The following is a 13582-nucleotide window of genomic DNA, read 5'->3' on the forward strand; positions in this document are numbered from 1 at the left end:
ACAATCTCTCCTTTGCTCGCTCTCCCCCTTTCTGAAACCCCCACCCCTCCCCCCCAATATACTCCAGTCAGAATTCTCCTCGTTTCTGACCTCACAAACTGGAAAGCCAGAAGCTTCCACTGTGCAGCCCACACCCCTATTTCTTATTGGTCCACAGCCCTGACAGACAGAGGGCGAGGCATATCTGGCTTCGCTTCCGGACAGGGGGCGGGGGCAGCTCAAAGATTGTATATTTACGAGGGGAGCTGCAGCTCTTTTTAAAAAATAGGCCATTGTGAGATTAGCTGAACATCAGCATAGTACAATAAATTATCTGAAAGTTTTTTTCAGCAAACAATTAAAGAAAAACGTATTAGGGACCACTAAAACCATATAATATGGTGTATAATAGAACCGAAAAGTGTATAATATGGGAGCTTTAATATCTGTGAGAACTACCATCTGATAGAGGGTAGAAGAGTGACGTTACCTTCTCACTTGTCATAAAGTGCTCATAAATGTGTTTTGGATGGAAAGTAAAAATGATCTTGGGTAAAATGGCTGTTCTGGAGCTTTTTAACACATCTTCCTCAACCGAAGGACTTCACCCAATTGTCAGGGAAATGCACCATGTTAGCGTGACTGAAGTTCTTTGTTATTTTTCCTTCTCATGGTGTGAAGATATGGTTAGTTATCATATGGTTATCATTTCTATAAATCTGAGTAAACGATTAACATAATCAATCCATTTTTTAGTTGCACCTCAAGAAACTTATTTAATGAGTGTCTTTATAAAACAACACAGGAATCACAGAAGTCACGGGCGCAACAGAGACACACCAAAAAATAAGTCAAAATAAAAATGACACTCGTCATAATTGTGACGAGAGCTTTGGCACAAAATGAGTCAATCTGAACCCAGCAGCATTTTAAACAATACACCAGTATGATCCATATTAATACACAATACATGTCATAGCACTGGTCCCTTTAAAGTCATTGTATATCAAATACAATTCTGCTAATCAAGTTTCATTTGATTATAAAAATATGTCTTATATTTATATTCCAGTTGATTATAAAGAGGTAAAACTATGCAAAATGTTAAATTAGGAAGAAAGGAAAAATCTCTTAATAGGAGTTTCATTTCCAATTGATTCCCGACAAATGAGGCAGCAACATTATCACAGAGAAGTGGGATAGCAGTGCTCATCCACAACACATAGTGCATGATGTCATGACTCAGCAGCTCTGCTTACTGAGGTTGTCTCTGCTCCTGAGGCCTCACCACAGATAGTATATATCTATTATATTATAACATGTATATTTTCCTCACTGGAGGGAAAGTTCATGTAAGTGTCGTGTGTGTGCGTGGCAGCAAGGCCTTCTCCCTCATCATGACAGTCAGTGTAAATGTAGTGCTCTATCAATGTGTCCCATTGACCTTCAAACCAAGCATTTGGACACTTGTACATCAGCACATCTAACAAGCTAACGTTGCCAGGTGCTGACTCTTAGAATGGCCCAGAAATCTCTCTTTCCTTTATCATCCTGCTGTTCCAGGCTCTTCCCTTTTAGAGTGTCCCAGTTGAGGTGAGCTCATTGAGCCTGATCTCATGTCAGTTATCTTTCCTCTGTTGCAAAGACAGAGTTTGACTAAAGACCTGGACCCTGTTTTCTCATCATTTTCCAAAGTTCTCTCTGTGTGTGTGTTGGGTTCAACAGAATTCATATTAAAACATGTATTGATATTGATATAATATAGATCTATCTATACGTATATGTTTTGTATGACTGTGTCCACACAGCACTGAGTTCAGCTGCTTCACTTCACTATCACTCAGAGGATAAGTGACGCCCTGTCATATTCATGCAGGAGCACACTGATGAATCCACACTCACCTTCTCATTCATATCTATATAATATACTGACCCTGAAGGTGAGGTGAAGCTATAGTTACATTCTCCTACTGTTTGATTCCCTTATTGTGTGCAGTTGAGTTAAGCAAGACATAAATACGAATAGACAATTTAAACTAGTAGCAGTATTTTGGCTATCAATTATTCTGCCAAATAAAAATAAGAAATAAAGTGTCAATTGTCTTCAATCTGAGATTCACACACACAGTAAAGAATAGTGTTTCCGTTCATTGATTTACATGCGGAATTGATCTATGTTAGTAGGCATTCTGAACCTTTAAATAAAGTCAGAACTATGTCCTACTCTTACCATGAATGTATCGTATTTGGAAAATGATGGAGAAACTAAATGTCCCTTCTTGGTTCCTGTGGTTTCCCTGCTCATATTCTCAGGAATTCCCATGATGCATTTCCCTTTGAATAGTCCAGAGGAATGTCAACAAGGAACTACAGTCAAAGTTCTTTGTGTTCTCCTGTTGTACAGCCGGGCTGTTAGTTGACTCTGGCTTCATCCTCCAGGATGACTGGCTGACCACCTACACACACACAGACAGAGATGAGACAGAGACACACACACACACACACACACACACACACACACACACACACACACACACACACACACAGACACACACACACACACACACAGATGAGACAGACACACACAGACACACACAAAGTAGCCGTTATTATGAGTGAGGCGATACGCTGTGCTTGCTACACAAACACACACATTAGATTGTTTTGGTTGAGCTGTGCGACTCACGTATTCTGATCCTGATTGGCCAGATGAGGATGGAGCAGAGTGCCAGCGCTGCGAGGACAGCCACGCCCCCTGTCACTATGACCATGATGTAATGATAGAACCACACACAGTCTGGACAGCACTGCACAGTGCTGTAGGGACACACGCCAATCAATATGTTTGACTCCATCTAAGTGTATATGTACAGTATGTATATAGTTTACATATGGTAAACATAAGTAATTCTGACTCATTATGGCAATATTAGAACTTAATGATGTAGGGTGTATTCACACCAGGAAAGTCCACTAGTTAACTTGCTTTGGTCCAGACCAAATGCATATTATTTTGGCTGTATTTTTGCTGCTGGATGTGCGCGGCCCACATGAAGAATAGGCTCGAGCTGACACAAAGCTGAGCCGTGCCAAACAGACACGGGGACAGTATTAACGGTCTAACCCGTTAACATGGGAAGCAAAATAAAAACACACACTTCATACAAAGCGCAGCGTGAACCTGTTGACACTGTGTGGAAGACGCTCCCCTCTCCTTTATCTGATCGCTGAACACATCAGCATGTTTACGCGTCCTCTCGATCAAATGTAATAGGCCTATATTGGCTCGGGGCTCCCGGTCAAACCACAACTAATGTTCTTAACAATGGCGACAACAACACTTTCCTATAATGTGAAGTTGACTGCGAGAGACCGTTTATTTGAAAAATAAAAAAGTGCACAGTGCGTCCTGCAGTACAGATTTTGTTGTGTGTGTGTGTGTGTGTGTGTGTGTGTGTGTGTGTACTTACTGGCAAGGGTGCAGGACCTGAATGAGCATCACAGCCACTCCATTAGCCAGCTTGTCAGTGAAACTCATGGCTCCGTATACAAACGCTCCACTTTGCTACAGAGAGGCAGACAGATAGATATAAAAACATATCTGAGTTTGTCCTTCACCGCACTTATTGTTTTGTCACTAGCAATTTTAAATTCTTTATTGAATAAACGACTTTGGTTAAACCAATTACAATATATGTTGCATCCTTTTACCCCTAGTAACACACACACACGGCTTACTGTTTGGTTGGCTATGAGCTCTGCGGTCATGGCGAGCGATATGACCAGGATGGTGGCTGAGCCCATCCCCAGCAGCACAGCGGCCCCATACACATTCTGGCCCATGTGGTCATCAACCAGCACCCAATAGGAGAAGGCCATGATCAGCAGCAGACCAACAAAGTAGGTGAGCTGGACCAATCAGAGGAGAGACACAGGTGAGATGCTGCTGGTGAAATACCTCTTTATCAGGTTACAGAACCTGATACCTTTTAAAAGTCAGATCCTGCTATTACACACACACACACACACACACACACACACACACACACACACACACACACACACACACACACACACACACACACACACACACACACACACACACACACACACACACACACACACACACACACACACACACACACACACACACACACACACACACACACACACACACACACACACACACACACACACACACACACGTATTGTTTATGGAGCATTCAGTGAAACAGTCACCTCCTCTGTATTCACAGCTCTCCACTCATTTCTTAGCCTGTAGATAGTAACTGTGTTATACAGGACTGCATTATACTGAAATGGTAAGAATATTTACTAAGGGGATGGATGGACAAAATATTAGAAATATTAGAAAAATGTATTTAATTACTAACAACCTAGGGCCTATACAGGCACAGGCCCTAGACTGTAGGTCTGGTTAAGGCATGTCATTTTATTGTTATAGGGCAACTTAACACTTGCTCTCATAAACAATTCATCTACAGATCATTTCCCTGTTAAATGTCACAACACAATTCTCAGGAGCTCCTGATGATGTCAGTAAATGTTTTCTTTTGCCAGAACCAACAGTCTAACATTAAACGGCATTCTGTTAACTTTCACATAAGAAAAATGAAAGCAGCAACGCTTCATAACGGAGAAGCTGGAACTAGGAAATGTTTAGCGCTTGTTTCATCATTATCAACCATTCATCATTACAGTAGTACATTTCTTTCTTTCTTTCTTTCTTTCTTTCTTTCTTTCTTTCTTTCTTTCTTTCTTTCTTTCTTTCTTTCTTTCTTTCTTTTTGTACAACTGAAGAAAGAAATCTGAATGTGATGGTTAAGAGGCCAGAACGTTGTCTATTGTTCCTTAGATATTGACCCCTCCCCCGAGGTGTGCATTGTCCAGGCCTAGGGCTGAGGCTTTTACTCACAGATTTTCCAATGAGTTTACTGACAGGCTTCATGATGAAAGAGGACAGGAAGCCACTCAGGTACATGACTAGTGGGATGGTGGCAATGAACTTCTGTAGGAGGGGAAAGGAGAAGAAACAATGAGGAAAGACTGCTGAATAAAGCTACAAGACACAATGTGAGAGATGGTCACCAAGTGTAGGCAGAGATTATGGAGAACGCTTATTGTCAAAATCATTATAGTCAAAATCAGTGAAAATGTCCTCATGATCCGCTACCGGTCCATACTGTGTGTGCGCTAAAAAGAAAAATCCAGTTGTAATACACAGGCTAGACTCTGTAAACTGGTATGTAAACAAAAAGGGGCCCACCGTAGCGAGCTACATGCCTGGATTTATTTTTTCAGTGCACACACAGTATGCACAGGTAGCTGATAATGATGAGATATTCAACCGATTTTGACAAAAAGTGTTTTTGACAACAGGCATTCTCCAGAATGACTGACAGCACCTTTTAAACTCTGCTTCATGTGAATGTGAAAGAGGATGTGTTACCTTGGGCAGCCCCAGAGTGTTGATGAGGTACATTGAGATGTAGGTCTGAGACAGGTTGACTATCAGCCTGGTGGACATGTAGAGTAAGGCCACCTGCACAGAGACACAGTCAGTGCGTTTCCATGGGACAACTAGATTGGATTAAGACATATACCGAACTTGCCTTTTGAACGGACTGCGTCACTTGTCTGATTACACATGTCTTTTCAAATATTCGATAAATGGCCGGAGCATGGCTGACTCGGCTATGCTAGGTGGCGCTGTAGCCCTTTCAACAAGTGGTTATAGAGCCACGTCCGGTTCCTTTCCGGCAACAACACTTATTTATTACGTCGTCTCCTTCCACTTCCTTGTGAAATCCTCCGCAGGGATTCTCGAGCAAGCGCAAACTCCGATATGCGATATGCGTTCCTGTATACATGCAGGTAGAATGCCGACTATGAACTTAACTTGTCCGTTAATGTGCCAATTTGTGTGCAAAGTAGATCTGATAAAGGTGTTTACATGCAGTCCCGTTGAAGTCTTATTTGTTTATTTACCCGATTATGAGTCTGCATGTAAAAGCACTGAGTGACACACAGGCAGAGAGCTTTGACTCATGGAACACAGCATTCAGACATTTGAGGTAAAGCTTAGGTCAGGCTGTTCTCACTCAGATCTGGGCTGCGTTCCAAACCCCATACTATCTACTGTTTAGTAAGGTAGAAAAAAAGATTTAGGATGTCCCGATTCTTGTGACCAGATTAAGGATGGTTAGAAGTACCCTGATGTCTACAACATCCGGCCAAGATTTTTAGTGTTGAAATCAGCATTCTATTTGCGCAATTCTGAGGCACAATCCAGTGCGCACCGGAAGTGACGTCACATCGACGGAGCCTCCATGTGAAAACAAACGGGGATGCGACGGATATGAGAGCAAGAGGCAAGATCAAGGAGCCATGTTATGATGAAATAAATAAGTAAAAGAATGTCCCAAGTGTATGCCTACTGCATCCTACCTAGATTATTTTTATCATCGGATGTAGTATGTAGAATAGAGAAAAGAAAGAGTATGCGATTTGGAACACAGTTCTGGTTTAAAGTGGTATATGTTGGTACCTGGTAGAAAGCAGGCTGCTTGAGCCAACACTTCCACTGCAGTAGAGGTGAGTTGTTGTCAGGGCGAGGGAGCAAGGGCCTCCTCTCCTCCTCTTCATCCCCCTCTCCCCCCTTCCTCTCCTGCTCTCCTCCGGCCGGCCCCTCTGCTCCAGACTTCCTCTCTGTGGTTCCCAGGTGGAACAAGAGGGAGAAGACAGCGCCCACGCCCAGCACTATCAGAGCCAGGTTCTGGAATCAACGTAACACCGGTCAGGTTGTGTTCTAAACTGATTTCAGTCTCAGGTTCTAGAAAACCTGCTACAACTGTCTCATATTGAAGGACGCATACACTGCCCGGCAAAAAGAAAAGAATCACACACTCAAATATCTTGTTGGACCATTTTAAGATGTGGTTACTGCACATATACACCCTAACACATTTTCATAAGCTTTATTTGGCACATAAGGTTGCTTAGAACCTAGAGCTGACCAACTGAAGCAACCCCAGATCATACTGTACACTGCCACACAGGCTTGTACAGTAGGCACTAGGCATGATGGGAGCATCACTTCATCCACCTCTCTTCTTACCCTGATGCACCCATCACTCTGGAACATGGTCAATCTGGTCTCATCAGACCACACAACCTTCCATTGCTCCAGAGTCCAATCTGTATGCTCCCTGACAAATTGAAGTATGCTTCACCACTATCTATCCAGGTTTTAATAATGAGTTGTACAGTTCTTAACATGATTTGAGTAGTTTCAGCAATGTCCTTAGTTGTTTTCTTGCTTGGTGCAGGCTAATCATTTCACCCCTCTGAAACAGAGTTACATCATTTCCAAAACCACAGCATATGTCTTCTGACATGGTTGCTTAAGAAACAAGAAGCTGGGGGCGCCCTTAGCTCAGTTGGTAGGGCGTACCCCCCCCCCCCCCCTGGGCCGTTCTCTGCATTTCACTCCCCTCTCTGCCCCATCAATAAAGCATAAAAATGCCCAAAGAAAATCTAAAAAAAAGAATTAAAAAAAAAGAAGAAGAAGCTATTCAGTGCATCAGTTAGGGTTAATAACTTGTTGCCAAATGAAACATATTAATCACTGCAGCTTTTGACCGATGGAGGGCTCTTGCCTGTTTGCTTAGTAAAATCCAGGTGGTGACTTTACTTTTGTCCAGACAGTGGTGGGACTACAGACTACCTAACTATGAGTAAAAACAACTGCCTCCCTTTTTTATCCACCTCCACTTTTCTGAAAACCTGTGTTCAAAAACCACAGTCAGATTTCTCTCCCCTTGTGATGTCATAAGAAGATAAGCCACGCCCCCTCATTACCAGTCTAATTTAGCACTACCTCTGTCTGTTATAAGCCCTGAATCTAACTGACGGTTAGTCAGGGTCGATCAGAGCAGACTGGGCTTTTTAGAAGGCGGGGCTTCAAGAGACAGGCTCTTAAACGGTGCGTTTCAGACAGAGGCTGAAAAGAGGAGATTCAGCTATGCCACTGTGATAAATATAAAGGGTTTTGTAGGACACGACTAGAAACTAGAACAGTTTCTAGCAAAACCCAAATTACAATTTTGAAGCTGAAAATGGGCATACTATGTGTCCTTTAAAGGTCACATATTATGCTAAATGCACTTTTTAAATGTGTTCTAACATATCCATGGGTCCACGGTGTGCCTAGAAACTGCCAAAATATAAAAAAAATAACAATCTCTCCTTTTCTCACTCTCCCCCTTTCTGAAACCCCCACCCCTCCCCCCAATATACTCCAGTCAGAATTCTCCTCGTTTCTGACCTCAAAAACTGGAAAGCCAGAAGCTTCCACTGTGCAGCCCACACCCCTATTTCTTATTGGTCCACGGCCCTGACAGACAAAGGGCGAGGCGTATCTGGCTTCGCTTCCGGACAGGGGGCGGGGGGAGCTCAAAGATTGTATATTTACGAGGGGAGCTGCAGCTCTTTTTAAAAAATAGGCCATTGTGAGATTAGCTGAACATCAGCATAGTACAATAAATTATCTGAAAGTTTTTTTCAGCAAACAATTAAAGAAAAACGTATTAGGGACCACTAAGACCACTAAAATCATATAATATGGTGTATAATAGAACCGAAAAGTGTATAATATGGGAGCTTTAAAGTGTCATGTGTGAGCTGGTTTAGAAAGCCCTCACCCTGAAGATGTAGACGTCTGCAGGTCCCAGTGAATCGTCGTCCTCTCCTGCCTGGACGTGGAACAGCAGGTAAGCCACTGCATACACTGTGATGTTGGCTATCACTGTGAACGCATACCTGCACACACACACACCACAAACAGCATGGTGAGTATCTGTAGATTACCTTGCTGTAGTGTGTAATCTAGGGCTGGGTTCCAAATCACATACTTTTTCTTTTTCCTACACTACATACTAAAGAACAGAAGAGTTTTAGGGCCACAAGAGAGAAAAAAATCAGATAAGGAAGATTCATTTAGTCATTATGTTGAAAAATGTGAAGAATAAAGACGAAAATTCCAACATGTTATTGGAGTTAGTGGGTTATTTATGTATTTTTAGTCATACTACAATTGACCTGCATGTATTGGGACATCCTAAATCTTTTTCTGGCATACTAAATAGTAGGGAAGTATGGGGATTGGAACGCAGGGTATGTGTGTTTTAAACGTACCTGTACGCAGTGAGTGCTACTTTGGCGTGCTCACAGGAGACCAGCTCTGGAATGAGAGACAGGTGGGAGATCTGAACGGCCGCCCAGCCAAACTGAAAGACCACGATGAACGGGATGAAGTAGGTGAGACTGGCAAACTGAGGGGTGAGCGAGTCACAGCCCAGACACTGGTTAAAGATGAAGGCAAAGGACAGCAACGTGCTCAGTGTACCTGGGGAACACACACACACACACACACACACACACACACACACACACACACACACACACACACACACACACACACACACACACACACACACACACACACACACACACACACACACACACACACACACACACACACACACACACACACACACACACACACACACACACACACACACACACACACACACACACACACACACACACACACACACACACACACACACACACACACTTTCAGTGTAGTGTCTGTAGAAAGAATCACTCAAATGAACTAGTTGGGTATGACTTCATCATGCCCACACACATGAAAGTGATACTAGAATCCACATTTACAATTGTTGCTCCAAACTCAAGAAGAAACACACACATGATGGAAGGAGCCCTTCACCACATTCATCCCACTGTGACTGCACACATAACACAATCCAAACAGCAGACCTCTAGAGCATTATGGGTAATGAAGTCAAGTGAAGTCCAACATGCTACATGAAACAAAGACGACATGTTCTTCCCTTGATCACTTTTCACTTTTTAGTGTACATGGTACAGGGGTCTACTTTCATGCCTTTATATTCAGCTCAGTCTAGCTGCTATATTGCCCTTGTCATGCATCACGTCTGAAATATGACCTTGTAGACTTTGTATGAGGAAGCTTTTCTTGTGTTAGTGTGTATGTGTTTCAATATGCACTTTGAGTCAGTCCAGTATAGGTCATGATGGATCATGCTGTGGTCCAGAGATCATCTGACCTCCAGACCCACACAGCCAGAGGACCGCTCAGACTCATAGTGTGCTTAAACACTATGTAACACAAGTCCTCAGTATGGGAGCACAGTCCACACAGTACTTTCATAAAAAAGTGACATGAATCCCCCGTTATGAGAGCATGACCATAACAGCTGACCAGAGTCAAGACTGAAGGTTTATTTCAATAAAAGATGTGATGTACAGCTAGACTTTAGCCTTTACTGTTGAACTGTGAATCATTTCTGAATGTGGTAGGCCAGTAAAGTGGAGACACAGTGTATCACTGTCTGTTTGACTTACCCACTAAGTGCCATGTCTTCCTCTTGCCATAGTTTCCACAGCCAGGGGTTCGGTCAGACTCGTAGCCAATCAGAGGCGTGCAGATCCCATCAGCTACCTGCCCCACCAGCAGCAACACACCTACAGTTTGGATATGGAATTAAAAATGTGTGGTACATTATTATATATATATATATATATATATATATATATATATATATATATATTTTACATATATATATATATATATATTTTACATATATATATATATTTTACATAAAACTATTTTACAAAAAAATTATATATATATATATATATATATATATATAATTTTTTTGTAAAATAGTTTTACCTTTGACTTTCCTTTTAAATAAAATGCCTTTGTTAGTTATTTATCTATATGTGTATTTACTGTTTAGGTCCATCTAAAAAAAATGATATCAGTGAAATGTTTATTTTTTACTGTAATTTCAATTTAAAACTATTTTAAATTAAATATTCTAGATTACATCTCATGAAAATCGAGCATCTCCACCATAGACCGTAGATCTCAAAGTACAATTCCTTTTTTTGTATTGGTATAAGGTAGTGTTCTTATATTTTGAGCTGTAAGCTGATATCGGCAAAAAAAAAAAAAAAAAGGCTGAAATATTTCACTTTATGAGCAATTCATCTAGAAGCACAAGCGGCAGACAGTCAATACGAACTAGGCTAATAGGAATCAGTGTGACCGCAGGAAGAGACAGACGCATGACAGAATAGACCTTCACCTTCCCATAGGCACGAGTTCAAATACCAAACAACATGATAGATAGATCGATTGATCGATAGATAGATCGAGATAGATGGATAAACCAACCTGCAGCAGTGTTTTGGAAGCCCAGTACAGAGTGGTAGAACACCAGTAGGTAGGTGAACCACATAGAGGCACACAGGTCGTTGAGAACGTGTCCCACCGCATAGCTGAGCCCCCTGAGGAACGGCAGAGACCGCACTGTATCCGACATGATGAAACACTAATAAAACACCGTTTAACTAAACACCTCAGCACGCGCCTTCATCAGCTCCAGTAGACTATCAGCACTAAAACAACTGCAGTAAACCAGCTACGGTTAGACTGCTTTTTGTTCGCTTAAAATGTGCTGAAACCAACTTTCGGTTCCCTTTTTCATATGTCCCTGTCGTGACATGTAATTGCTACGCTACTTATCATTGGAGGTAGAGTAGTCTATTCCCATTCACTGTCATCTGTCAGTTTCCTCTTGTAATCAGGTGACAGAGCCGGGAGGAGCGTCTGAGGAACCGAAAAAGAAAAAGAAAAAAAGCCAAACAAATCCACGCCGCTGTAGCAGAGGCTTTTCAGCTTTCCCAATAAATTACATTTAAACAGCTAGCTACTGACTGGTATTATATGCGAGCTGTAATGTAAGCACTTTGCTGAAAAACGTTCTAAGTCACATTTAAAAGCGCCCCATAAAAACTCCTCGAGTGCCTATTCTTCGTTCACTTAACAACGCCGCAGAGAGTGTAACGTTAAATCCGCTTCGGTACGGAAAACGGCGCCCAGCTCCATAGTAAACATTTAGCATTTAACCGGCTAATAACCTAGATAACATCTGGCGAAACAAAAATTACAAGCTGATGTAAACAACGAGGCAGACCCGACGCTGATTATGTCAGCAGGAATGTCAGCCAATGACAGCTGAGAACTGAGAAGGGTTGAACTTCTGGAAAATCCTCACGTGACGATGGGTTGCCAAAGATCGTGTATTTAAGGACGAAACGTGAGTGATATCCCCATCTCACTTCCGCTGTTGCGTAGTAAAACACAAATGTTACATATTTAGTCCATTTAAAAAATACATTTTAGAAAAGTATATGCTGTCAAATATTTTAGATCTGACATTACTAAATATTGAGTATTATATGAAAATTAGATATAATGGTCACTTTCATACGACTTTTCACAAGCACAGGATGTGGATTCTTACAGGCACTTCTTATTTGCATTTACACTTCGTATATTTTGTACATTTCAAATCTCAATTATTAGTTTGAGTATTTTTGTTTGTTATTTTGAAACAACCTGGCAAAATAATTTCCTTTAGGATTGAGGGTGAATAAAGTGCCATCTTATCTTTATCTTGAGATTGTTTTGTGTGGTCCCTAAATCTATCTATTGTCTGGCATTTCCTTGGAAATAGATATTTAGACAATTGGAAATAATGTAGTAATTGTCTCTGCAATCACCATTAGTTTTCTATCTCCTACTGACCTGACTGTTATTCTACAATCTACAATGTCTACGACATGGACCTATGGTCTACGATCACTCCCATGACCTATCTTTTGACCTTTTTTTTGTCTGTTAATCAAAGTTCACATTAATGTGTCTCAGAGCAGATTAGAGATCACATGACTTCCTGTTTTACACTCCATGAATAGGTTCCCTATTTATATTAACATGTAACTGGTTCATTTTCTTGAACAGAAGAAATACCTGCTAACCTAACGTCATTCCCATTAGCCTCACTGCACTTTGCATGTCAGCAAATCTCAGCATGCTAACACACATAACTGGGAGGGTGACTTTGCACAAATATCAGTATGTAGGCTACAGCAGATATATATATAGAACACTGCCTATATATATCTATGGGCTACTACAGCATTCTATTTGTGTTAGCATAGTAGCATAGCATCTGTTATTCTTTTTACATTTACATCAACACAAGTACAGTACCCTGACGTTTAGACTGAATCACCATTTCATTTCACTTTGTCCATCAAATTGCTCAACAAACTGGAGATAAATGAAAGACTGACTGCAGAGGATCAAACCCAAACCTTGTTACTAAACTTGTACCCATCTGGTTCTCTTGACAAGGACTGCCACAGCCCCACCAGTGCAGGTCATGGCTGTAGATACCTTGGTATTCATATGTTTCGCTCAGCTCAAGACATCGTCTCATAGGGTTGGGCGTTATGGTCAAAATCTATCATGGTAATGGTATACGTCACAATATAGTCTCTTTTTCTGTCAATTCTATTAATGGATAAAAATAACCATAGTGTTCTTCCATCAGATTTGATTGTTTTCGTCTTTTGCTGGAACAACATTTCATTTGGAAAAACCTAATTAGTAGTCCAA

General features: G+C 41.4%; 1 protein-coding gene across 1 annotated transcript; it reads right to left on the reverse strand.

Annotated features, from left to right (window-relative positions):
• Nucleotides 1-733: 733 nt before the first annotated feature.
• Nucleotides 734-12046, reverse strand: LOC307254916 (major facilitator superfamily domain-containing protein 12-like). Its single transcript, XM_080033480.1, has 11 exons — nucleotides 11291-12046; nucleotides 10453-10572; nucleotides 9196-9406; nucleotides 8703-8820; nucleotides 6548-6775; nucleotides 5450-5542; nucleotides 4916-5008; nucleotides 3718-3888; nucleotides 3450-3544; nucleotides 2666-2796; nucleotides 734-2435 (listed from the first exon to the last, which is right to left on the reverse strand). The coding sequence occupies exons 1-11, from the start codon at nucleotides 11436-11438 to the stop codon at nucleotides 2392-2394; spliced, it is 1452 nt and encodes a 483-aa protein (XP_079889606.1). The 5' UTR covers nucleotides 11439-12046; the 3' UTR covers nucleotides 734-2391.
• Between the last annotated feature and the right edge of the window lie 1536 nt (nucleotides 12047-13582).

The sequence above is a fragment of the Ammodytes marinus genome (assembly GCF_949987685.1).
Source record: "Ammodytes marinus genome assembly, chromosome: 9".
NCBI classification, from domain to species: domain Eukaryota; kingdom Metazoa; phylum Chordata; class Actinopteri; order Uranoscopiformes; family Ammodytidae; genus Ammodytes; species Ammodytes marinus.

Excerpts from the sequence above, each read along its gene's own strand:
- LOC307254916 (XM_080033480.1), bottom strand. The coding sequence starts at position 11,438 with ATGTCGGATACAGTGCGGTCTCTGCCGTTCCTCAGGGGGCTCAGCTAT. Across the intron at positions 9,407-10,452 it reads GAAGACATGGCACTTAGTGG|GTACACTGAGCACGTTGCTG; the intron begins GTAAGTCAAACA and ends TGTGTTCCCCAG. Across the intron at positions 2,797-3,449 it reads CAGGTCCTGCACCCTTGCCA|CACTGTGCAGTGCTGTCCAG; the intron begins GTAAGTACACAC and ends GTGTCCCTACAG.